Source organism: Coregonus clupeaformis, unplaced genomic scaffold (genome assembly GCF_020615455.1).
Source record: "Coregonus clupeaformis isolate EN_2021a unplaced genomic scaffold, ASM2061545v1 scaf1031, whole genome shotgun sequence".
NCBI lineage: Eukaryota > Metazoa > Chordata > Actinopteri > Salmoniformes > Salmonidae > Coregonus > Coregonus clupeaformis.
The window spans coordinates 114,985-138,076 of NW_025534485.1; the positions used below are offsets into that span (position 1 = coordinate 114,985).

At 46.2% G+C, this 23,092-nt stretch overlaps 2 protein-coding genes across 6 annotated transcripts in view; one reads left to right on the top strand and one right to left on the bottom strand.

Annotated features, from left to right (window-relative positions):
• LOC121542574 (PRELI domain containing protein 3A) overlaps positions 1–9,107 on the bottom strand; it is a 37,426-nt gene extending 28,319 nt beyond the window's left edge. For 2 of the 5 annotated variants that reach the window (XM_041851994.2, XM_041851995.2), the window contains exons 1-4: positions 8,709–9,107; positions 7,692–7,860; positions 3,525–3,614; positions 3,371–3,441 (exon numbers count right to left, since the gene is read on the bottom strand). In XM_041851994.2, coding sequence (XP_041707928.1) covers positions 3,371–3,441; positions 3,525–3,614; positions 7,692–7,860; positions 8,709–8,740 — 362 coding nt within the window. In that variant the 5' untranslated portion in view covers positions 8,741–9,107. The remainder of the gene's footprint in view (positions 1–3,370; positions 3,442–3,524; positions 3,615–7,691; positions 7,861–8,708) is intronic. The other 3 variants (XM_041851992.2, XM_041851993.2, XM_041851991.2) reach the window with 2 other exon arrangements.
• A 67-nt stretch (positions 9,108–9,174) lies between these two features.
• LOC121542575 (elongation of very long chain fatty acids protein 4) lies at positions 9,175–15,850 on the top strand. Its single transcript, XM_041851996.2, has 7 exons — positions 9,175–9,406; positions 10,503–10,594; positions 11,261–11,448; positions 11,885–11,965; positions 14,594–14,765; positions 14,953–15,080; positions 15,530–15,850. The coding sequence occupies exons 2-7, from the start codon at positions 10,528–10,530 to the stop codon at positions 15,848–15,850; spliced, it is 957 nt and encodes a 318-aa protein (XP_041707930.1). The 5' UTR covers positions 9,175–9,406; positions 10,503–10,527.
• The last annotated feature ends 7,242 nt before the right edge of the window (positions 15,851–23,092 follow it).

Genomic DNA, 23,092 nt, shown 5'->3' on the forward strand with positions numbered 1-23,092 from the left:
AGAGAGCTCCCCGGAGCGTTCCAGAACCCTCGGGAAACTGGAGATCACGAACATAAAAACTAGTCCACAGACAGGACCCGACTCAGACTGCCGGGATCGTTACAAGTACTGAGAGACAGAGGAGGGATGGAGGGTGGAACAAGATGGTTAGAACAGTACTGAGAGACAGAGGAGGGATGGAGGGTGGAACAAGATGGTTAGAACAGTACTGAGAGACAGAGGAGGGATGGAGGGTGGAACAAGATGGTTAGAACAGTACTGAGAGGGACAGAGGGATGGAGGGTGGAACAAGATGGTTAGAACAGTACTGAGAGACAGAGGGATGGAGGGTGGAACAAGATGGTTAGAACAGTTCTGAGAGGGACAGAGGAGGGATGGAGGGTGGAACAAGATGGTTAGAACAGTACTGAGAGACAGAGGAGGGATGGAGGGTGGAACAAGATGGTTAGAACAGTACTGAGAGGGACAGAGGAGGGATGGAGGGTGGAACAAGATGGTTAGAACAGTACTGAGAGACAGAGGAGGGATGGAGGGTGGAACAAGATGGTTAGAACAGTTCTGAGAGGGACAGAGGAGGGATGGAGGGTGGAACAAGATGGTTAGAACAGTTCTGAGAGGGACAGAGGAGGGATGGAGGGTGGAACAAGATGGTTAGAACAGTACTGAGAGACAGAGGAGGGATGGAGGGTGGAACAAGATGGTCAGAACAGTACTGAGAGACAGAGGAGGGATGGAGGGTGGAACAAGATGGTTAGAACAGTTCTGAGAGGGACAGAGGAGGGATGGAGGGTGGAACAAGATGGTTAGAACAGTACTGAGAGACAGAGGGATGGAGGGTGGAACAAGATGGTTAGAACAGTTCTGAGAGACAGAGGAGGGATGGAGGGTGGAACAAGATGGTCAGAACAGTACTGAGAGACAGAGGAGGGATGGAGGGTGGAACAAGATGGTTAGAACAGTTCTGAGAGGGACAGAGGAGGGATGGAGGGTGGAACAAGATGGTTAGAACAGTACTGAGAGACAGAGGAGGGATGGAGGGTGGAACAAGATGGTTAGAACAGTACTGAGAGACAGAGGAGGGATGGAGGGTGGAACAAGATGGTTAGAACAGTTCTGAGAGGGACAGAGGAGGGATGGAGGGTGGAACAAGATGGTTAGAACAGTACTGAGAGACAGAGGGATGGAGGGTGGAACAAGATGGTTAGAACAGTACTGAGAGACAGAGGGATGGAGGGTGGAACAAGATGGTTAGAACAGTTCTGAGAGAGACAGAGGAGGGATGGAGGGTGGAACAAGATGGTTAGAACAGTTCTGAGAGGGACAGAGGAGGGATGGAGGGTGGAACAAGATGGTTAGAACAGTACTGAGAGACAGAGGAGGGATGGAGGGTGGAACAAGATGGTTAGAACAGTACTGAGAGACAGAGGAGGGATGGAGGGTGGAACAAGATGGTTAGAACAGTACTGAGAGACAGAGGAGGGATGGAGGGTGGAACAAGATGGTTAGAACAGTACTGAGAGACAGAGGGATGGAGGGTGGAACAAGATGGTTAGAACAGTACTGAGAGACAGAGGAGGGATGGAGGGTGGAACAAGATGGTTAGAACAGTACTGAGAGACAGAGGAGGGATGGAGGGGTGGAACAAGATGGTTAGAACAGTACTGAGAGACAGAGGAGGGATGGAGGGTGGAACAAGATGGTTAGAACAGTACTGAGAGACAGAGGGATGGAGGGTGGAACAAGATGGTTAGAACAGTTCTGAGAGGGACAGAGGAGGGATGGAGGGTGGAACAAGATGGTCAGAACAGTACTGAGAGACAGAGGAGGGATGGAGGGTGGAACAAGATGGTCAGAACAGTACTGAGAGACAGAGGAGGGATGGAGGGGGGAACAAGATGGTCAGAACAGTACTGAGAGACAGAGGAGGGATGGAGGGGGGAACAAGATGGTCAGAACAGTACTGAGAGACAGAGGAGGGATGGAGGGGGGAACAAGATGGTCAGAACAGTACTGAGAGACAGAGGAGGGATGGAGGGTGGAACAAGATGGTCAGAACAGTACTGAGAGACAGAGGAGGGATGGAGGGGGGAACAAGATGGTCAGAACAGTACTGAGAGACAGAGGAGGGATGGAGGGTGGAACAAGATGGTTAGAACAGTTCTGAGAGGGACAGAGGAGGGATGGAGGGTGGAACAAGATGGTTAGAACAGTACTGAGAGACAGAGGGATGGAGGGTGGAACAAGATGGTTAGAACAGTACTGAGAGACAGAGGGATGGAGGGTGGAACAAGATGGTTAGAACAGTACTGAGAGACAGAGGGATGGAGGGTGGAACAAGATGGTTAGAACAGTACTGAGAGACAGAGGGATGGAGGGTGGAACAAGATGGTTAGAACAGTACTGAGAGACAGAGGAGGGATGGAGGGTGGAACAAGATGGTTAGAACAGTACTGAGAGACAGAGGAGGGATGGAGGGTGGAACAAGATGGTTAGAACAGTTCTGAGAGGGACAGAGGAGGGATGGAGGGTGGAACAAGATGGTTAGAACAGTATTGAGAGACAGAGGAGGGATGGAGGGTGGAACAAGATGGTTAGAACAGTTCTGAGAGAGACAGAGGAGGGATGGAGGGTGGAACAAGATGGTTAGAACAGTACTGAGAGACAGAGGAGGGATGGAGGGTGGAACAAGATGGTTAGAACAGTACTGAGAGACAGAGGAGGGATGGAGGGTGGAACAAGATGGTTAGAACAGTACTGAGAGGGACAGAGGAGGGATGGAGGGTGGAACAAGATGGTTAGAACAGTACTGAGAGGGACAGAGGGATGGAGGGTGGAACAAGATGGTTAGAACAGTACTGAGAGACAGAGGAGGGATGGAGGGTGGAACAAGATCGATAAATGTGTTATCATACTAGATTGTTATAAATGTGTTATCATGCTAGGTTGTTATAAATGTGTTATCATACTAGATTGTTATAAATGTGTTATCATGCTAGGTTGTTATAAATGTGTTATCATGCTAGGTTGTTATAAATGTGTTATCATGCTAGGTTGTTATAAATGTGTTATCATGCTAGATTGTTATAAATGTGTTATCATGCTAGGTTGTTATGAATGTGTTATCATGCTAGGTTGTTATGAATGTGTTTTCATACTAGGTTGTTATGAATGTGTTATCATGCTAGGTTGTTATAAATGTGTTATCATGCTAGGTTGTTATAAATGTGTTATCATGCTAGGTTGTTATAACTGTGTTATCATGCCAGGTTGTTATAAATGTGTTATCATGCTAGGTTGTTATAAATGTGTTATCATGCTAGGTTGTTATAAATGTGTTATCATGCTAGGTTGTCGCTATGTTTCTACTTACACCTCTGGGTTGTCTGGGTGAGGTCTGTAAACCAGTCTTTCATCCACTGACACCAGGTTGGTTAGAGTTATCTGCGGGAAGAAAAAGAAACTTTCATGAAGACGCCAACAACAGAAACCTGATTATACATGAGAAGGGACCGCTTTCAACTCACATTTGTTGAATAAAGCTCCATCTTTTTCTCCTCCGGATCCACGATGGAGTGCTCCTTGACGTAGGTCTGGGTATGACTGGTCCCCAAGATCTACAAGAGAAACATTCAGGTGAGTCTATATACATAAATACAGTATATATATACAGTACCAGTCAAAAGTTTGGACACACCTACTCATTCCAGGTTTTTTCTTTATTTTTACTATTTTCCACATTGTAGAATAATAGTGAAGACATTAAAACTATGAAATAACACGTATGGAATCATATAGTAACCAAAAAAGTGTTAAACAAATGAAAATATATGTGAGATTCTTCAAAGTAGCCACCCTTTGCCTTGATGACAGCTTTGCACACTCCAGCTCCTTCAAGTTGGATGGGTTCCGCTGGTGTACAGCAATCTTTAAGTCATACCACAGATTCTCAATTGGATTGAGGTCTGGGTTTTGACTAGGCCATTCCAAGACATTTAAATGTTTCCCCTTAAACCACTCGAGTATTGCTTTAGCAGTATGCTTAGGGTCATTGTCCTGTTGGAAGGTGAACCTCCGTCCCAGGCTCAAATCTCTGGAAGACTGAAACAGGTTTCCCTCAAGAATTTCCCTGTATTTAACGCCATCCATCATTAATTCAATTCTGACCAGTTTTCCAGTTCCTGCTGATGAAAAACATCCCCACAGCATGATGCTGCCACCACCATGCTTCATTGTGGGGATGGTGTTCTCGGGGTGAAGAGAGGTTTTGGGTTTACGCCAGACATAGCATTTTCCTTGATGGCTAAAAAGCTCAATTGTAGTCTAATCTGAACAGAGTACCTTCTTCCATTTGTTTGGGGAATCTCCCACATGCCTTTTGGTGAACACCAACGTGTTTGCTTATTTTTTTCTTTAAGCAATGGCTTTTTTCTGGCCACTCTTCCGTAAAGCCTAGCTCTGTGGAGTGTACGGCTTAAAGTGGTCCTATGGACAGATACTCCAATTTCCGCTGTGGAGCTTTGCAGCCCCTTTAGGTTTTCCTTTGATCTCTTTGTTGCCTCTCTGATTAATGCCCTCCTTGCCTGGTCTGTGAGTTTTGGTGGGCGGCCCTCTCTTGGCATGTTATAATAATAATATAATAATAATATAATATGCCATTTAGCAGACGCTTTTATCCAAAGCGACTTACAGTCATGCGTGCATACATTTTTGTGTATGGGTGGTCCCGGGGATCGAACCCACTACCTTGGCGTTACAAGCGCCGTGCTCTACCAGCTGAGCTACAGAGGACCATGTTTGTTGTGGTGCCATATTCTTTCCATTTTTTAATAATGGATTTAATGGTGCTCCGTGGGATGTTCAAAGTTTCAGATATTTTTTTATAACCCAACCCTAATCTGTACTTCTCCACAACTTTGTCCCTGGCCTGTTTGGAGAGCTCCTTGGTCTTCATGGTGCCGCTTGCTTGGTGGTGCCCCTTGCTTAGTGGTGTTGCAGACTCTGGGGCCTTTCAGAACAGGTGTATATATATTGAGATCATGTGACACTTAGATTGCACACAGGTGGACTTTTATTTAACTAATTATGTGACTTCTGAAGGTAATTGGTTGCACCAGATCTTATTTAGGAGCTTCATAGCAAAGGGGGTGAATACATATGCACGCACCACTTTTCCGTTACTTATTTTTTTGAATTTTTTGAAACAAGTAATTTTTTTCATTTCACTTCACCAATTTGGACTACTTTGTGTATGTCCATTACATGAAATCCCAATAACAATATATTTAAATTGCAGGTTGTAATGCAACAAAATAGAAAAAACGCCAAGGGGGATGAATACTTTTGCAAGGCACTGTATATACTCAATGACCAGTTTATAAGGTACAACACCCCGTTCGCTCCAACAGACAGTGAGTCACGTGGCCATGGCTTGCTATATAAAGCAGGCAGACAGGCATCGAGGCATTCAGTTACTGTTCGATTGAACGTTAGAATGGGTAAAACTAGTGACCTAAACGACTTTGAGCGTGGTATGATCATCGGTGCCAGGCGCACCGGTTCCAGTATCTAAGAAACGGCCGGCATCCTGGGCTTTTCACGCACGAGAGTGTTAAGGGGTTTACCGAGAATAGAGTGAGACTAACAAAAAACATCCAGTCAGTGGCAGTCCTGTGAGCGAAAACAGCTCGTTGAAGAGAGAGGTCGAACAAAAATGGCAAGAATCGTGCAAGCTAACAGGTGGGCCACAAACAGGCAAATAACGGCGCAGTACAACCGTGGTGTGCAGAACGGCATCTCGGAATGCACAAGTCGTCGGTCCTTGTCATGGATGGGCTATTGCAGCAGACGACCACACCAGGTTCCACTCCTATCATCTAAAAACAAGAAGAAGCGGCTCCAGTGGGCACTTGATCACCAACACCGGACAGTTGAGGAGTTGAAAAACATTGCCTTGGTCCGACGAATCCCGGTTCCTGTTGCATCATGCTGATGGCAGAGTCAGGATCTGGCGTAAGCAGCATCAGTCCATGGCCCCATCCTGCCTGGTGTCAACGGTACAGGCTGGTGGCGGTGGTGTAATGGTGTGGGGAATGTTTTCCTGGCACACGTTAGATCCCTTGATATCAATTGAGCAACGTTTGAACGTTTCAGACACCTTGTAGAATCCATGCCCCGAAGAATTCAGGCTGTTCTGGAGGAAAAGGGGGTCCGACCCGGTACTAGATCGGTGTACCCAATAAACTGATAGTGAGTCTAACAAGACAAGAAATAGGGTTAGAGGAGGCACCCCACAAGACCGTGTTAGTCCACTGAGCTGAAGCCCATGTATTAGCTTGGAGAGCTTACCCAAGTCTCCAGGTCTAAGAACAACCTCTGTTTCATTGGTTAGGCACAAACAGACTGTACCACCAGGCTAGGAGAGAGAGAGGACTCATAGACTAAAGCAACGTTCCATTGAGTCTTATATTAACACAAGCATTGATAAGACAAGAGTAAGGGTTTGAAGTGGTACCAGGTAGAGAGAGAGGAGATAGAGAGAGTGAGAGAGAGAGAGAGAGAGAGAGAGACAGACAGACAGACAGACAGACAGAGAGACAGAGAGAGAGAGAGAGAGAGAGAGAGAGAGAGAGAGAGAGAGAGAGAGAGAGAGAGAGAGAGAGAGAGAGAGAGAGAGAGAGAGAGAGAGAGAGAGAGAGAGAGAGAGAGAGAGAGAGAGAGAGAGAGAGAGAGAGAGAGAGAGAGAGAGACAGACAGACAGACAGACAGACAGAGAGAGAGAGAGAGAGAGAGAGAGGGAGAGAGAGGGAGAGAGAGAGATGAGAGAGAGAGAGAGAGAGAGAGAGAGAGAGAGAGAGAGAGAGAGAGAGAGAGAGAGAGAGAGAGAGAGAGAGAGAGAGAGAGAGAGAGACAGAGACAGAGAAGAGAGAGAGAGAGAGACAGAGAGAGAGAGAGAGAGAGAGAGAGAGAGAGAGAGAGACAGAGAGAGATCGAGAGAGAGAGAGAGAGAGAGAGACGAGAGAGAGAGAGAGAGAGAGAGAGAGAGAGAGAGAGAGACAGAGAGAGAGAGACAGAGAGAGAGAGAGAGGCGAGAGAGAGAGAGAGAGAGAGAACAGAGAGAGAGAGACAGAGAGAGACAGAGGAGAGAGAGAGAGACAGAGAGAGAGAGAGAGAGAGAGAGAGAGAGAGAGAGAGAGAGAGAGAGAGAGAGAGAGAGATGATCAAATATACAGACCACAAATTCAAATTGGCTATACTCAAACTCTTCAACATTATCCTAACTGCAGGTATTTTCCTGCAATAATATTTCCTGTTTTGTTTTGGCTTTCATAGCATGTAATGTGTCTTCTCAGTCATGTTGAGATTGGTCGACTACTATTGCTTTAATGTATTGTTATTCTCATTAATATTGTTGTTGTAGTTGCTGTTAATGTTAATCCCATTTCCACTACTACTATTATTATTATTGCTGTTGGTCCCACCATTTTTGTTATATGTATACTTTGACAATGTAAGTAATTTTACTTGCCATGTCAATAAAGTCTATTGAATTGAATTGAATTGAGAGAGAGAGAGACAGAGAGAGAGAGAGAGAGAGAGAGAGAGAGAGAGAGAGAGAGAGAGAGAGAGAGAGAGAGAGAGAGAGAGACAGAGACAAACAGACAGCGACAGAGAGATAGGAGTAGCTTACTGACCGCTCGTACGATGCCGGGCAGGCCCCACTCGGTGCTGAGGAGTCTGTGGCTGTGGAGCCGTCCGTCAGTGTCCAGGTTCCTGTCCAACACATCCACTCCCACCACATTAGGGTTCATGGGGTTAGGGTACTTCCTCATCGCTGCCTTTATCACTGTCTCCCACGGGTAGCTACATTCAGTAAATGAGAGAGAGAGAGAGAGAGAGAGAGAGAGAGAGAGAGAGAGAGAGAGAGAGAGAGAGAGAGAGAGAGAGAGAGAGAGAGAGAGAGAGAGAGAGAGAGAGAGAGAGAGAGAGAGAGAGAGAGAGAGAGAGAGAGAGAGAGAGAGAGAGAGGAGGAGGACTGTTAGGGTACTTCCTCATGGCTGCCTTGATCACTGTCTCTAAGTACTGGAAGTACAGTCAGGTTACTAAACATGGTAATATGGCCCTTTGACACACCAGGTTTAAGATTGTGAATATGGCACAATTACTACAGCATGTACAGAATAACAACCAGGTTACTAAACAAGATAAGACGGTCATGTAATGTCACAATCATTAGACCTATTATCTGTTGTTTCAATCATTTATGCCATTTAACAGACGCTTTTATCCAAAGCAACTCTCAGTCACGCATGCATACATTTTCCATCTGGATGGGTCCTGGGAATCAAACCCATTATCCTGGCTTTGCAAGTGCCATGCTCTACCAACGGAGCTACACAGGACCACCTTGTGGTTCAAATAGAACAACATAACTGACATGTTCAAACGTTTGCGTGACAGTGACACTTTGTAAACCCGGGACCTCAACAGTAACACTGTGTCACTCACATGCTCAACCGGAGAGGGAACACTGTAGAATCGCATCGCTGCTCCACGCTCATTCCGACGAGCCTCTAATGTAGGCTAATATTTGGAACGATAGAGATTCAAATAATTCAAATAAAGACAACGGTTCTACAAGCAAGCAACGATGTATTTAACGGTAGCTAGCCTATCTAAATGCTAAGCTCAGAGACTCTTGTCCTACTAACCTGAAAACATGTTCTGTACTCCAGATCTTCATATTTCCGTTATCTTTGGCCTTCTCCTTATAGGAGAATGTCCGGCCCTTGCGTCCAAAATATCCGTTCGTTACAGGCCCATTCTCTACGGGGAAATATCTTCAGTGCCCATTATTGTATGAGGGATCCGGTCCTTAGACTCAAGTAGAAACGATCACCAATAAAGGGACTTCAGGCCTTGGCGTTTCGTTACGAATCAACTAGGCCTATGCGTAGGCTAAAACACGGCGCAAAAATATCCATACCCCCGTTCACAGCGCACACAGATCAAGGATGGGAAAATCGTCAGGTAGTCTATGATGTATAGACGAGATCACAACCGAGAGGTCGTAAAAAAAAGACCGGTTACATATTCCCGGTCTCCACTACTGCTGCATTCGACCACAGATCTCCGCATGCGCAACATCAAACCCTCTCCGTCATCAGTCCAACGAGTAGCACGAGAGAGACGTTTTCAGCGCAGTGAAAAGGTTGCGGTCATGATGGTGCCTCTATAACGAATGTATCTATTCGGCCGTTATGTTAACTAGTTGTATATTGGAACATAACCACGGATATACAAATATATTAGGGTTTTGGGTAGCCGAAACGGTGGAACTGTTAGATTGCATGACCTTGCACTGAATGTCAGAATAAAAGGACCGTGTATAGCCCTATCTGTCGCCACGGTAAGAGAAGAAGAATCTTCATTCTCATCAAATAATAGTACGCAGAGTTTCGGTAGATTTGACTTATTTTACTGGATACAATTAGCTAGCTTTCTCATTTTTCTTTATCTTATGGTTCAAATTATAGGATGGGGAAATGGTCCGTATATGATCAATGAATAGCACATTGCCGTGTTATCATAGTGATGTGGAGGGCCAGTGGGCTATGCTGCAAAATGCAAATAACCTATTCTACCCTACTCAAATATCCAGACATATATTTTGTAATATGCCTATATTTTAATTGCGCGTAATGCTTTATTCCCATCAGATTAAATACGGCTTGGGTACAGCAGATGCTGCCTGGTTGGGGTTGAGAAGGGGGGGGCGTCATATTTATTATACGGTTCATAGATCATTAAATCACAACGTGTTATCAGCGCGCTCTAGGCCAATAGCCTATATTATTACTACTCTGCTCGCGCACTATGCCATGACCTGTTTGGATATAAAGTATTTCGAATGTAACATCTATTGTAGCTTTGAATGAAATAGCATAGGCCTACAGATTGGATGCCGGTTAGCGGCGGTACGGACAGTCAGTCCGACCGGTCAAAAAGCTGCTGACATGCTCCCTGGTGCGGATGTCAGCCCGGCATTTGTGCGTCGCTGGATAGAGGACCATTTCGTCTATCACATCACCCGAGCAGAACAGTGCAGCGCGGTATCGCCCCCCATGCCCTCCTACTGGCTCCCCCATCCTCTCCCCACGGCTCTGTTAGGAACAGACAGATATTGATGGAAGTCTAATTGTTTACTTTACATCAGCATGTGGTGCAGGACTGTAGATACATCTTTTAAACTTGTGCTGAGAAATGTTGCTGGATAAGAATAGCCTAAATAATATGGGCTAATTGACTGAATGAAGACCTGAGTTATTCCAAGAAGCTCTGTATCTCCGATTTCATCCCAGTAAAACTGTAGACGCTGTCAGAAAGGACGACCTCCTCGGCAGTTGGGAGGAAACTACATGGCAGCGTTCAGTGGTAGCTGGATGTTAACACCGGGGAGCTTTTTACTGAGCTCTTCTGCGTGTTCTCTGTGTGTCTTTCTGCAGGGGACCTCAGATACTGGCCGCAACGATGGAGCTCGCCACGCATCTGATAAATGACACCATGAACTTATATAAATGGGCCCTTACCATCGCAGGTAATCCTCACACTCCCGTGTGTGTGTGTGTGTGTGTGTGTGTGTGAGTCAGTGGCATTGTCAGTGTGTGTGTTTATTAGAGAGAGGTTTGATCTTGGTCTCGAGGTCCTGGGCTGGCGTGGTTACATGTGGTCTGCGGTTGTGAGGCCGGTTGGACGTGCTGCCAAATTCTCTAAAACGACGTTGGGAGGCGGCTTATGGTAGAGAAATGAACATTCAATTCTCTGGCAACAGCTTTGGTGGACATTCCTGCAGTCAGCATGCCAATTGCACGCTCCCTCAAAACTTGAGACATCTGTGGCATTGTGTTGTGTGACAAAACTGCACATTTTAGAGTGGCCTTTTATTGTTCCCAGCACACAAGGAGCACCTGTGAAATTATCATGCTATTTAATCAGCTTCTTGATATGCCACAACTGTCAGGTGGATGGATTATCTTGGGAAAGGAGAAATGCACACACTTGTGCACAAAATTTGAGAGAAATAAGCATTTTGTACGTATGGAACATTTCCGGGATTTTTTATTTCAGCTCATGAAACATGGGACCAACACTTTACATGTTACGTTTCTATTTTTGTTCAGTGTAGAGGAAGAAATGTCAGAGATGTTTGTATTACTCACTTTTATCATGGCAGTAATACTGAGTGTATTGTCCTTTCCCCCAGACAAGCGAGTGGAGAAATGGCCCCTGATGGACAACCCCCTCCCCACGCTGGCCATCAGTTCCTCCTACCTGCTGTTCCTTTGGCTGGGTCCCAAGTTCATGCAGAACAGAGAACCATTCCAGCTCAAGAAGACACTCATCCTCTACAACTTCAGCATGGTCATCTTCAACTTCTTCATCTGCAAAGAGGTGGGCGCTCAATCCTTTATTTAAGTTTAATCTCGTCACCCAGAACCAAAGATCGTGTGCTTGCTGGTCTGGCCAGCTACTCAATTTAACCTGTCACAAGAGACTAACTGAGACTAACTAAAGTCAACTTTCATTGTCCTCCAAGAGTTGCTGAATATTTTTTTATTTCACTTTCACCTTTTTTAGCATTCATCAAACATTTCAAAGTGTAATTTATCTGTGTAGATTCCTTAGATTCCCTGTTTCCATTAGGGTCATATCTGTCTGCTTCTATTCGAGCCCTTCGGTCCCACTCCTCTCTCTCTCTCTCTCTCTCTCTCTCTCTCTCTCTCTCTCTCTCTCTCTCTCTCTCTCTCTCTCTCTCTCTCTCTCTCTCTCTCTCTCTCTCTCTCTCTCTCTTGGTTAATATGTGTGTTGTAATCTCTTCTGTTCCCAGCTCTTCCTGGCGGCGCGGGCGGCCGGCTACAGCTATATCTGCCAGTCTGTTGACTACTCAGACGACCCCAATGAAGTCAGGGTGAGTTCACCCAGAAACGACCCTGGGCGCGCGGCACAAACCTGGGTTCAAGTAGTATTTGAAATCCTTTCAAAAATCTTTAGTGTGACTTGATTCAGGTTGCCGGTCACAATGGAAACAATAGAATATTCGCAAAAAAATGCAAAAAACCCCACCCATCTGGCATTCTGGGCAGGCTAAAGCAAACGTTAGTATTTAAACCCAGTAAAGACGCCGGTATGACCAGTAACTGGGTCATGCTGGCTGGCCATGATCTTTACAGCGACTGGGATCATGAAATTAGACACCCACTCTCTCTTTTCGCTCTCCTCTGAGAGACGTGTCGTTAAGAAACAGGCTTTATCTATCTGACCAAACCCTCCGATCAGACTGACGGAGCCAGCAGGCGGGTTCAGTTTTACGTAGCTACTGCTCCTTGACATTTACACCAGGCCACGTCAGTACAGATGATCCATTATATTGACCAGATACTCAGGCGGCATGCCACGTCAGTACAGGTGATCCATTATATTGACCAGATACTCAGGCAGCATGCCACGTCAGTGCAGATGATCCATTATATTGACCAGATACTCAGGCAGCATGCCACGTCAGTGCAGATGATCCATTATATTGACCAGATACTCAGGCAGCATGCCACGTCAGTACAGATTATCCATTATATTGACCAGATACTCAGGCGGCATGCCACGTCAGTACAGATGATCCATTATATTGACCAGATACTCAGGCAGCATGCCACGTCAGTACAGATGATCCATTATATTGACCAGATACTCAGGCAGCATGCCACGTCAGTACAGATAATCCATTATATTGACCAGATACTCAGGCAGCATGCCACGTCAGTACAGATAATCCATTATATTGACCAGATACTCAGGCAGCATGCCACGTCAGTACAGATGATCCATTATATTGACCAGATACTCAGGCAGCATGCCACGTCAGTACAGATGATCCATTATATTGACCAGATACTCAGGCAGCATGCCACGTCAGTGCAGATGATCCATTATATTGACCAGATACTCAGGCAGCATGCCACGTCAGTGCAGATTATCCATTATATTGACCAGATACTCCGGCAGCATGCCACGTCAGTGCAGATGATCCATTATATTGACCAGATACTCCGGCAGCATGCCACGTCAGTACAGATTATCCATTATATTGACCAGATACTCAGGCAGCATGCCACGTCAGTGCAGATGATCCATTATATTGACCAGATACTCCGGCAGCATGCCACGTCAGTGCAGATGATCCATTATATTGACCAGATACTCCGGCAGCATGCCACGTCAGTGCAGATGATCCATTATATTGACCAGATACTCCGGCAGCATGCCACGTCAGTACAGATTATCCATTATATTGACCAGATACTCAGGCAGCATGCCACGTCAGTGCAGATGATCCATTATATTGACCAGATACTCCGGCAGCATGCCACGTCAGTGCAGATGATCCATTATATTGACCAGATACTCCGGCAGCATGCCACGTCAGTGCAGATGATCCATTATATTGACCAGATACTCCGGCAGCATGCCACGTCAGTGCAGATGATCCATTATATTGACCAGATACTCCGGCAGCATGCCACGTCAGTGCAGATTATCCATTATATTGACCAGATACTCCGGCAGCATGCCACGTCAGTGCAGATTATCCATTATATTGACCAGATACTCCGGCAGCATGCCACGTCAGTACAGATGATCCATTATATTGACCAGATACTCAGGCAGCATGCCACGTCAGTACAGATGATCCATTATATTGACCAGATACTCAGGCAGCATGCCACGTCAGTACAGATGATCCAATATATTGACCAGATACTCAGGCAACATGCCACGTCAGTACAGATTATCCATTATATTGACCAGATACCCAGGCAACATGCCACGTCAGTACAGATGATCCATTATATTGACCAGATACTCAGGCAGCATGCCACGTCAGTACAGATGATCCATTATATTGACCAGATACTCAGGTGGCCGCTCTAACAATTAAAATAAATGTCTTCAAAAGTGGAAGGCAGTCGGGAAGAGGCTAGATCAGGTGGGACAATTCTAGCCAATGAGAGGGCAGATACGCGCTTGAACAACAGGCACGACTCCGATATAAAGTGTTTTTTTTCTCAAAGTTTCCGTGATGTCACATGTCCTACTTATATCAGCACACTAGTAACAACTTAATCATTACAAAACGTATATTCAATCAAATAAGCCACACGTAGCAAATAAGCCATTACATTTTTTGTTGACCAAATTACGACACTCTCTCATTGACCTCCATACAAAAAGTCCTTGCTTGGTGAGCAAAAAAAAAAAAAAAAAAAAACCCACCACCTGTTAGAGAAGACACATGTTGGGCCCAGTTATCTCTTTCGCTTCTCCTCTTCCTCTCTGACGTCAGCGGCCATTTTGTTTCCAAGGTTGATGATGAAAGGTGAATGGTCAGGTGATCATATCAGGGTAATAGTCTAGTCTACAGATTCTAGCAGACACATAAACATCCCTCTAGAGAAGACATGACCCCTAAGTTATGAAATATAACCTGTCTGGAGATGGTTGTCCAAATCTTACCCAAATCTTACCCCCCCCCCCCCAACAGATAGCAGCAGCGTTGTGGTGGTATTTCATCTCTAAAGGAGTAGAGTACCTGGACACGGTGTTCTTCATCCTGAGGAAGAAGTTTAACCAGGTCAGCTTCCTCCACGTTTACCACCACTGCACCATGTTCACCCTCTGGTGGATCGGCATCAAGTGGGTCGCTGGCGGACAGTGTGAGTATTCTCTATGTATCCTTTATTTAACCTGGAACTGCCTTGACAACAGGAATCTCTTCTTCTGCATTCTACTGTAGCAGCATGCAGTAACGTGTTACATTCCCTTATTAGAAAGTAATGCATTATTCATCGCAATTTAGTAATGGACCTCATTACGTTATCTGCTGGGTTCCCCCCCTTGCAGCATTCTTTGGTGCACACATGAACGCAGCCATCCATGTCCTGATGTACCTATACTATGGTCTGACCTCCTGTGGACCCAAGATCCAGAAGTACCTGTGGTGGAAGAAGTACCTGACTGTCATCCAGATGGTAAGAGATCTGTTAACAGTAACTCGATTGAGATGGATTTACAGTAAGTCAGTCAGTAATAGCATTATGTCATATCATGCTACTGGGTTGCTGGACTGTTCGATAACTGAACCTCGAAGGCCGAAGTACAGCTGGTCTTCTTCTCTACCTGGAGAGATAATGAAAACCAGAAAGGTTCTGCCCTCCAGGAACGAGTGTTTCACCTTCTCCCCCCTTCTTCCTTGTGATCCAATTATACGTGTCCACAGTTGAATGGCCCTGTCCTACTGTATATAATAAGGTTTCAACTGATCCCTCCCTCCGTCTCTACCTCAGATCCAGTTCCATGTCACCATCGGCCACACTGCTCTGTCCCTCTACATGGACTGTGACTGTATAGCCCTGTCATACTGTATATATATAATAATAATAATAATAATAATAATATTTCACCTCCGTCTCTACCTCAGATCCAGTTCCATGTCACCATCGGCCACACTGCTCTGTCCCTCTACATGGACTGTGAGTTTCCCCACTGGATGCACTATGCCCTTATCTGCTACGCCCTCACCTTCATCGCCCTGTTCGGTAACTTCTACTACCAGACGTATCGCCGCACGCCACGGCTACCCAGGGAGCCCAAGGCCGTCAAGGCTCTGTCTAACGGGGTCTCCAACGGGTTGTCCAAGGGACTGGGGAATGGAGTGCTGCTGGGGGGCAAGGTGGAGGAGAAGGAGAGGCCATCAGGGAATGGAAGGAGGAAGAGGAAGGGGTGGGCCAAGAGGGATTAGATGGAGGGATGAAGGAGGGGGTGGAGGGGTGGAGGGGTAGAGGGGTGGAGGGGTAGAGGGGTAGAGGGGTAGAGGGGTGGAGGGGTAGAGGGGTAGAGGGGTGGAGGGGTGGAGAGGTAGAGGGTGGAGGGGTGGAGGGGTGGGCCAAGAGGGATTAGATGGAGGGAGGGGTAGAGGGGTGGAGGGGTGGAGGGGTAGAGGGGTAGAGGGGTGGAGGGGTGGAGGGGTGGGCCAAGAGGGATTAGATGGAGGGAGGGGGTAGAGGGGTGGAGGGGGTGGAGGAGGTAGAGGGGGTGGAGGGGTGAAGGGGTGGAGGAGGTAGAGGGGTAGAGGGGTGGAGGAGGTAGAGGGGTAGAGGGGTGGAGGGGTGAAGGGGTGGAGGGGTGGAGGAGGTAGAGGGGGTGGAGAGGTAGAGGGGTGGAGGAGGTGGAGGAGGTAGAGGGGTGGAGAGGTAGAGGGGTGGAGGAGGTGGAGGAGGTAGAGGGGTGGAGAGGTAGAGGGGTGGAGGAGGTGGAGGAGGTAGAGGGGTGGAGAGGTAGAGGGGTGGAGGGGTGGAGGAGGTGGAGGGGTGGAGGGGTGGAGGAGGTGGAGGAGGCTGGTACTGACAGGCCTTGCTGGTTATATTATTATGCCTTCCACCCTATTCCCAATATAGTACACTACCTGTAGGTGGAGGTGTGGTCAATTCCATTTCAATTTATGAAGAAAACTCAAATTCAAATTTTCCTCATTGGCTTTGATTGGGGAAAATTTGAATTTCAGTTGACTTTCTGCATTGACTGAATTGAAATGGAAATAACCGCAACCATGGTAAGAGGTCACGACGTGACCAAGGTGACCATCACTACAACTAATCCAACATTCAGTAGCTTCTGGTCTGGAAAACAATAACATCAACATGTTCTCTCTCTGTACTGCAGTGTTGAGGTTTGTAGCTAGCTAACCGACTGGTTTATAGCTAGCTAACCGACTGGTTTATAGCTAGCTAACCGACTGGTTTATAGCTAGCTAACCGACTGGTTTATAGCTAGCTAACCGACTGGTTTATAGCTAGCTAACCGACTGGTTTATAGCTAGCTAACCGACTGGTTTATAGCTAGCTAACCGACTGGTTTATAGCTAGATGGTTCACTGGTGTGTAACTATAACCCACTGTGGTAACAGTTACACCGCTATCCAGAGACAGAAACACACCACACATACGTAGGCTTCCATCACCACCATCATCCTGTAGAGGATCCAATATCAGTCGATCTTTGGCCTTTTTTTATTTATTTAACCATTCAATGTGTATGTATGCCTTTAAAAAAATATGACTTACTCTTTATCATTTTTGTCCTTTGTCCAGATTTGTTGATTCATATTATGTGAGGTAGGCCATTTGAGTTCTTCAGCCCACTCACACTGTTGCCATGAGCAGATAGAGAAGAGAGAGAGAGAGAGAGAGAGAGAGAGAGAGAGAGCGAGAGAGAGAGAGGTCATTTTACATGCCCCTACACAAAAATGGTGTGATGGTTCATTTTTCTCAATAAGACAGGCTCAGCTGTTGGCAATCCATTGAGATTACATAAGGTCTGAAGAACACAAATTTGAGCTCTTGAAATACAAGCTAAGCTGTATCCAATTACTATCTGTACATGCTAATAAAAAGCATCACTCATTATTATTAGAAGTGACATTCAATTAGAGGCAGTGGAATCTAGAAGTGACATTCAATTAGAGGCAGTGGAATCTAGAAGTGACATTCAGTTAGAGGCAGTGGAATCTAGAAGTGACATTCAGTTAGAGACAGTGGAATCTAGAAGTGACATTCAGTTAGAGGCAGTGGAATCTAGAAGTGACATTCAGTTAGAGACAGTGGAATTTTGTCAGAAACGTTTTTTTGTTTTTTATTTTACTGGAATGTCCTGGTTGCCTCTACATACAATATCACAAGTTGTCTTACTCAGTGAATGTGTTTCTGTGAGCAGAGCTAAGTCGACATACTATGTCAGGGGATAGTAACTGTGAAGACGCTGCTATGGACTATTAGGGGCAAATCCAACAACTGGTCAACTGGGAGATGCTGTTTTATCAACCAAATCAAATCAAATGATTGATTGCTTGATTGATTTTGACATGCTGTTTAGGCAATATCAGTTGGTCAACGTCTTTAGTTAGTGTACTGTACATACAGCCGCTGGAGAACCATGTGATCTACCCAACTGTGACACGTGTAGAGGACAACATGATGCCGTCATCTCCAGAGCAGCAAATTCAACCATGTATCAAGTAATGTAATAAGATGCCATTTCTTGTTTTTATTGATTTATTGTTCCTATCTTTAATATAATTATTATTATTTTTTCTTCTGAATGGCAAAGTGCTTTGTCTGTGTTTTTGTGTTCTTGGGAGATTTTATTTTATTTATTACGTGTTGTATATATTATACATGCTGTGTGATTTTGTACATTGTGTGTTTGGGAAAAGTACCCAACTTAATACCAGGATGAGCAGATATTTCTCTGTCCAAAACAGCTTGCATGTTCTTTTAAATGATCTTGACCTATTTCAACTCATAGTTACAAATAAACAGAATGCCTGTACACACGTGTTGTCTTTCCTTCAGGCATTGAAAGATATTGCATGTCTCTGCGATCAGTTCATTATTGTGTTTGATTTATGACTGCTCAGGACAGGAAGGGAGGGTGTAGATCCTCACTGCTGTGGACCAAGGTCAGGTTGTGGATTGATGATTCTGAGCAGGGTGCCTTGCTATTCCTCCAGTGAACAGCAGAGGGCGAAGTGGTCATTAGAACAGAACGCTGTTTCATGTCTCTAGCTCTAGTGAAGAAGGGGTTTACACACTAGAAAGTTGTCCACCTTTTGCTCATTCCCAATTATCTAATTTGAGGCGACTAGGAGGGGAGTGTAAACTCCAGCAGCTCCACTCCATGTCCACCATGCTTCTTTCTCCAGTCCAGTCCAGTCCAGTCCAGTATCTAATCTGTGCAGCTCCACTCCATGTCCACCATGTTTATTTCTCCAGTCCAGTCCAGTCCAGTCTAGTCCAGTAACTAATCTGTGCAGCTCCACTCCATGTCCACCATGTTTTTTCTCCAGTCCAGTCCAGTCTAGTCTAGTCCAGTATCTAATCTGTGCAGCTCCACTCCATGTCCACCATGTTTCTTTCTCCAGTCCTGTCTAGTCCAGTCTAGTCCAGTCCAGTATCTAATCTGTGCAGCTCCACTCCATGTCCACCATGTTTCTTTCTCCAGTCCTGTCTAGTCCAGTCTAGTCCAGTCCAGTATCTAATCTGTGCAGCTCCACTCCATGTCCACCATGTTTCTTTCTCCAGTCCAGTCCAGTCCAGTCTAGTCCAGTATCTAATCTGTGCAGCTCCACTCCATGTCCACCATGTTTCTTTCTCCAGTCCTGTCTAGTCCAGTCCAGTCCAGTCCAGTATCTAATCTGTGCAGCTCCACTCCATGTCCACCATGTTTCTTTCTCCAGTCCAGTCCAGTCCAGTATCTAATCTGTGCAGCTCCACTCCATGTCCACCATGTTTCTTTCTCCAGTCCAGTCCAGTCTAGTCCAGTCCAGTATCTAATCTGTGCAGCTCCACTCCATGTCCACCATGTTTCTTTCTCCAGTCCAGTCCAGTCTAGTCCAGTCCAGTATCTAATCTGTGCAGCTCCACTCCATGTCCACCATGTTTCTTTCTCCAGTCCAGTCCAGTCTAGTCCAGTCCAGTATCTAATCTGTGCAGCTCCACTCCATTTCCACCATGTTTCTTTCTCCAGTCCTGTCTAGTCCAGTCCAGTCCAGTCCAGGATCTAATCTGTGCAGCTCCACTCCATGTCCACCATGTTTCTTTCTCCAGTCCAGTCCAGTCCATTCCAGGATCTAATCTGTGCAGCTCCACTCCATGTCCACCATGTTTCTTTCTCCAGTCCAGTCCAGTCCATTCCAGGATCTAATCTGTGCAGCTCCACTCCATGTCCATCATGTTTCTTTCTCCAGTCCGTCCAGTCCAGTCCAGTCCAGTCCAGTCTCTAATCTGTGCAGCTCCACTCCATGTCCACCATGTTTCTTTCTCCAGTCCAGTCCAGTCTAGTCCAGTCCAGTATCTAATCCGTGCAGCTCCACTCCATGTCCACCATGTTTCTTTCTCCAGTCCAGTCCAGTCCAGTCCAGTTTCTAATCTGTGCAGCTCCACTCCATGTCCACCATGTTTCTTTCTCCAGTCCAGTCCAGTCCAGTCCAGTCCAGTTTCTAATCTGTGCAGCTCTACTCCATGTCCACCATGTTTTTTTCTCCAGTCCAGTCCAGTCTAGTCCAGTCCAGTATCTAATCTGTGCAGCTCACTCCATGTCAATGTTTCTTTCTCCAGTCAGTTAGTCCAGTCCAGTATCTAATCTGTGCAGCTCCACTCCATGTCCATCATGTTTCTTTCTCCAGTCCGTCCAGTCCAGTCCAGTCCAGTCCAGTCTCTAATCTGTGCAGCTCCACTCCATGTCCACCATGTTTCTTTCTAGTCAGTCAGCTCACTCCATGTCCATCATGTTTCTTTCTCCAGTCCAGTCCAGTCTAGTCCAGTCCAGTATCTAATCTGTGTAGAGGAGTGACCAGTCAGGGGAGAGTCCTCACTGTCTAACACTAGGGTTGTGTCCCAAAGGGCACCCTATTCCCTCTATAGTGCACTACTTTTGACCAGAGCCCTATGGGTGCATATAGTGCACTATAAAGGGAATAGGGTTCCATTGGGGATGCACACTAGCTGGTTAATAGATGTGTGACCCAGGAGGTTACCTACTCCTTTATCTCACTGATCAGGGGCCCCAAGGACCAATCAGCATCCTTCTTCCTCCTCCCTATGCTTAACGGAGACAAAGGTTTCCATGGTAACTGTACACAGCTGTGGTTCTAAATTAAACTGGGGGCCTCTCACACCTCCCCACCACACAGACACACACACACACACACACACACACACACACACACACACACACACACACACACACACACACACACAGACACACACACACACACACACACACACACACACAGACACACACACACACACACACACACACACACACACACACACACACACACACACACACACACACACACAGACACACACACACACAGACACACACACACACACACACACACACACACACAACACACAGACACACACACACACACACACACACACACACACACACACACACACAGACACACACACACACACACACACACACACAACACACACCACACACACACACACAACACACAGACACACACACACACACACAGACACACACACACACACACACACACAACACACAGACACACACACCCTCCTCTGTAATCCATGAGGGCCCCCACACAGTTGGATGATTGTGTGTGAGAGTGTGTGTGTGTTCATGTACTACTAGACTAGAGAGTTTATGGGTGGGTGTTTGTAATGCCAGAGAAGGAGATGAATGATGGTTCTTCGTTATTCTGTTACCAGGAGCGATGCTTTAATAACTCAATACAGGACAGCTGTAATTTTAGCAGGCTCCTCCCCTTGAGGATCCTCTATTTCCTCACTGCCTGCAGTTTCAACATCTCCTCAGAACCAGAGAGAATATTCCCTGGCCTGCAGTTTCAACATCTCCTCAGAACCAGAGAGAAGATTCCCTGGCCTGCAGTTTCAACATCTCCTCAGAACCAGAGAGACGATTCACTGGCCTGCAGTTTCAACATCTCCTCAGAACCAGAGAGACGATTCACTGGCCTGCAGTTTCAACATCTCCTCAGAACCAGAGAGACGATTCACTGGCCTGCAGTTTCAACATCTCCTCAGAACCAGAGAGACGATTCACTGGCCTGCAGATTCAACATCTCCTCAGAACCAGAGAGACGATTCACTGGCCTGCAGTTTCAACATCTCCTCAGAACCAGAGAGACGATTCACTGGCCTGCAGTTTCAACATCTCCTCAGAACCAGAGAGACGATTCACTGGCCTGCAGTTTCAACATCTCCTCAGAACCAGAGAGACGATTCACTGGCCTGCAGTTTCAACATCTCCTCAGAACCAGAGAGACGATTCACTGGCCTGCAGTTTCAACATCTCCTCAGAACCAGAGAGAAGATTCCCTGGCCTCACATAACCCTTTGTGTCTTTTTCAGACTTTTTAGGCACATAGAAACATCTATGTTTTAAAAGTCTCAAATATCTGTCCTATGCCTGTTACTGGATGGTCGAGAGGACTAATTAAGGAGGATTTCTATGCCTCTACACTCCCCCCTCATCTCCTCCCTCACAGATTCATCCTTCAGGGACCCGGCTAGAGCAGACAGGTGTTCATCTATATGTCTGATGGAAACTCACAGGGAGAGGAGAACAGAGCAGTTGTTTCCAGCCCCTCAGAGATCCAGCAATAAGTCATATACAGTATGTAACAGTTGCATTTTATTTATCCCTCATAAAATCTGATAAATTGGAGCAATGTAAAAATATATATATATTATTGTGGCGCTTTGCTTAGTCCTATTATGGAGCAGTATCTCTAGAATCTGTAGCTCCTCCTACCCCACAGCTGTGACCAGGACACGCCCACTCATTAAAAAACCCCAGCACAGGCCGCTCCCTTTGGTCCCCATTAGCTGTCATTCAAGACAAACTGTATCACTGAAATTACTTCATATTGTGTAGCATTTTGGGGGGGGGATTATGATTCTGAAGTCCTAGCCTATTGGTGTCTGGGCCCCATACATGTTACACAAACCCTGAACAAACATGAGGGATTAGGATGCAGTCTTAGATTACTCTTCAGATTTCCAACAATGCTAGCAGCCTGGATGAGTCTGGGTTTAAGGTCGTTGTGCTGGTGTTGGGGAAGAGGGGAGGTGACAGAGAGGGGAGGGTGAGTTGACACAGGGCAGGGTGAAGCAGGGTGAGGGTGTTCTTTTGGGATGTGAGTTCATTAAGGCCTCTTTCTCTCTCTCTCTCTCTCTCTCTCTCTCTCTCTCTCTCTCTCTCTCTCTCTCTCTCTCTCTCTCTCTCTCTCTCTCTCTCTCTCTCTCTCTCTCTCTCTCTCTCTCTCTCTCTCTCTCTCTCTCTCTCTCTCTCTCTCTCTCTCTCTCTCTCTCTCTCTCTCTCTCTCTCTCTCTCTGCGATGTCCTCCCATGCTGATACAACTGTCCTTCACTCCCTGTCCTCCAGCCTGATGAAACTGCTGTACTCACAGACACCACACCTCAGGATC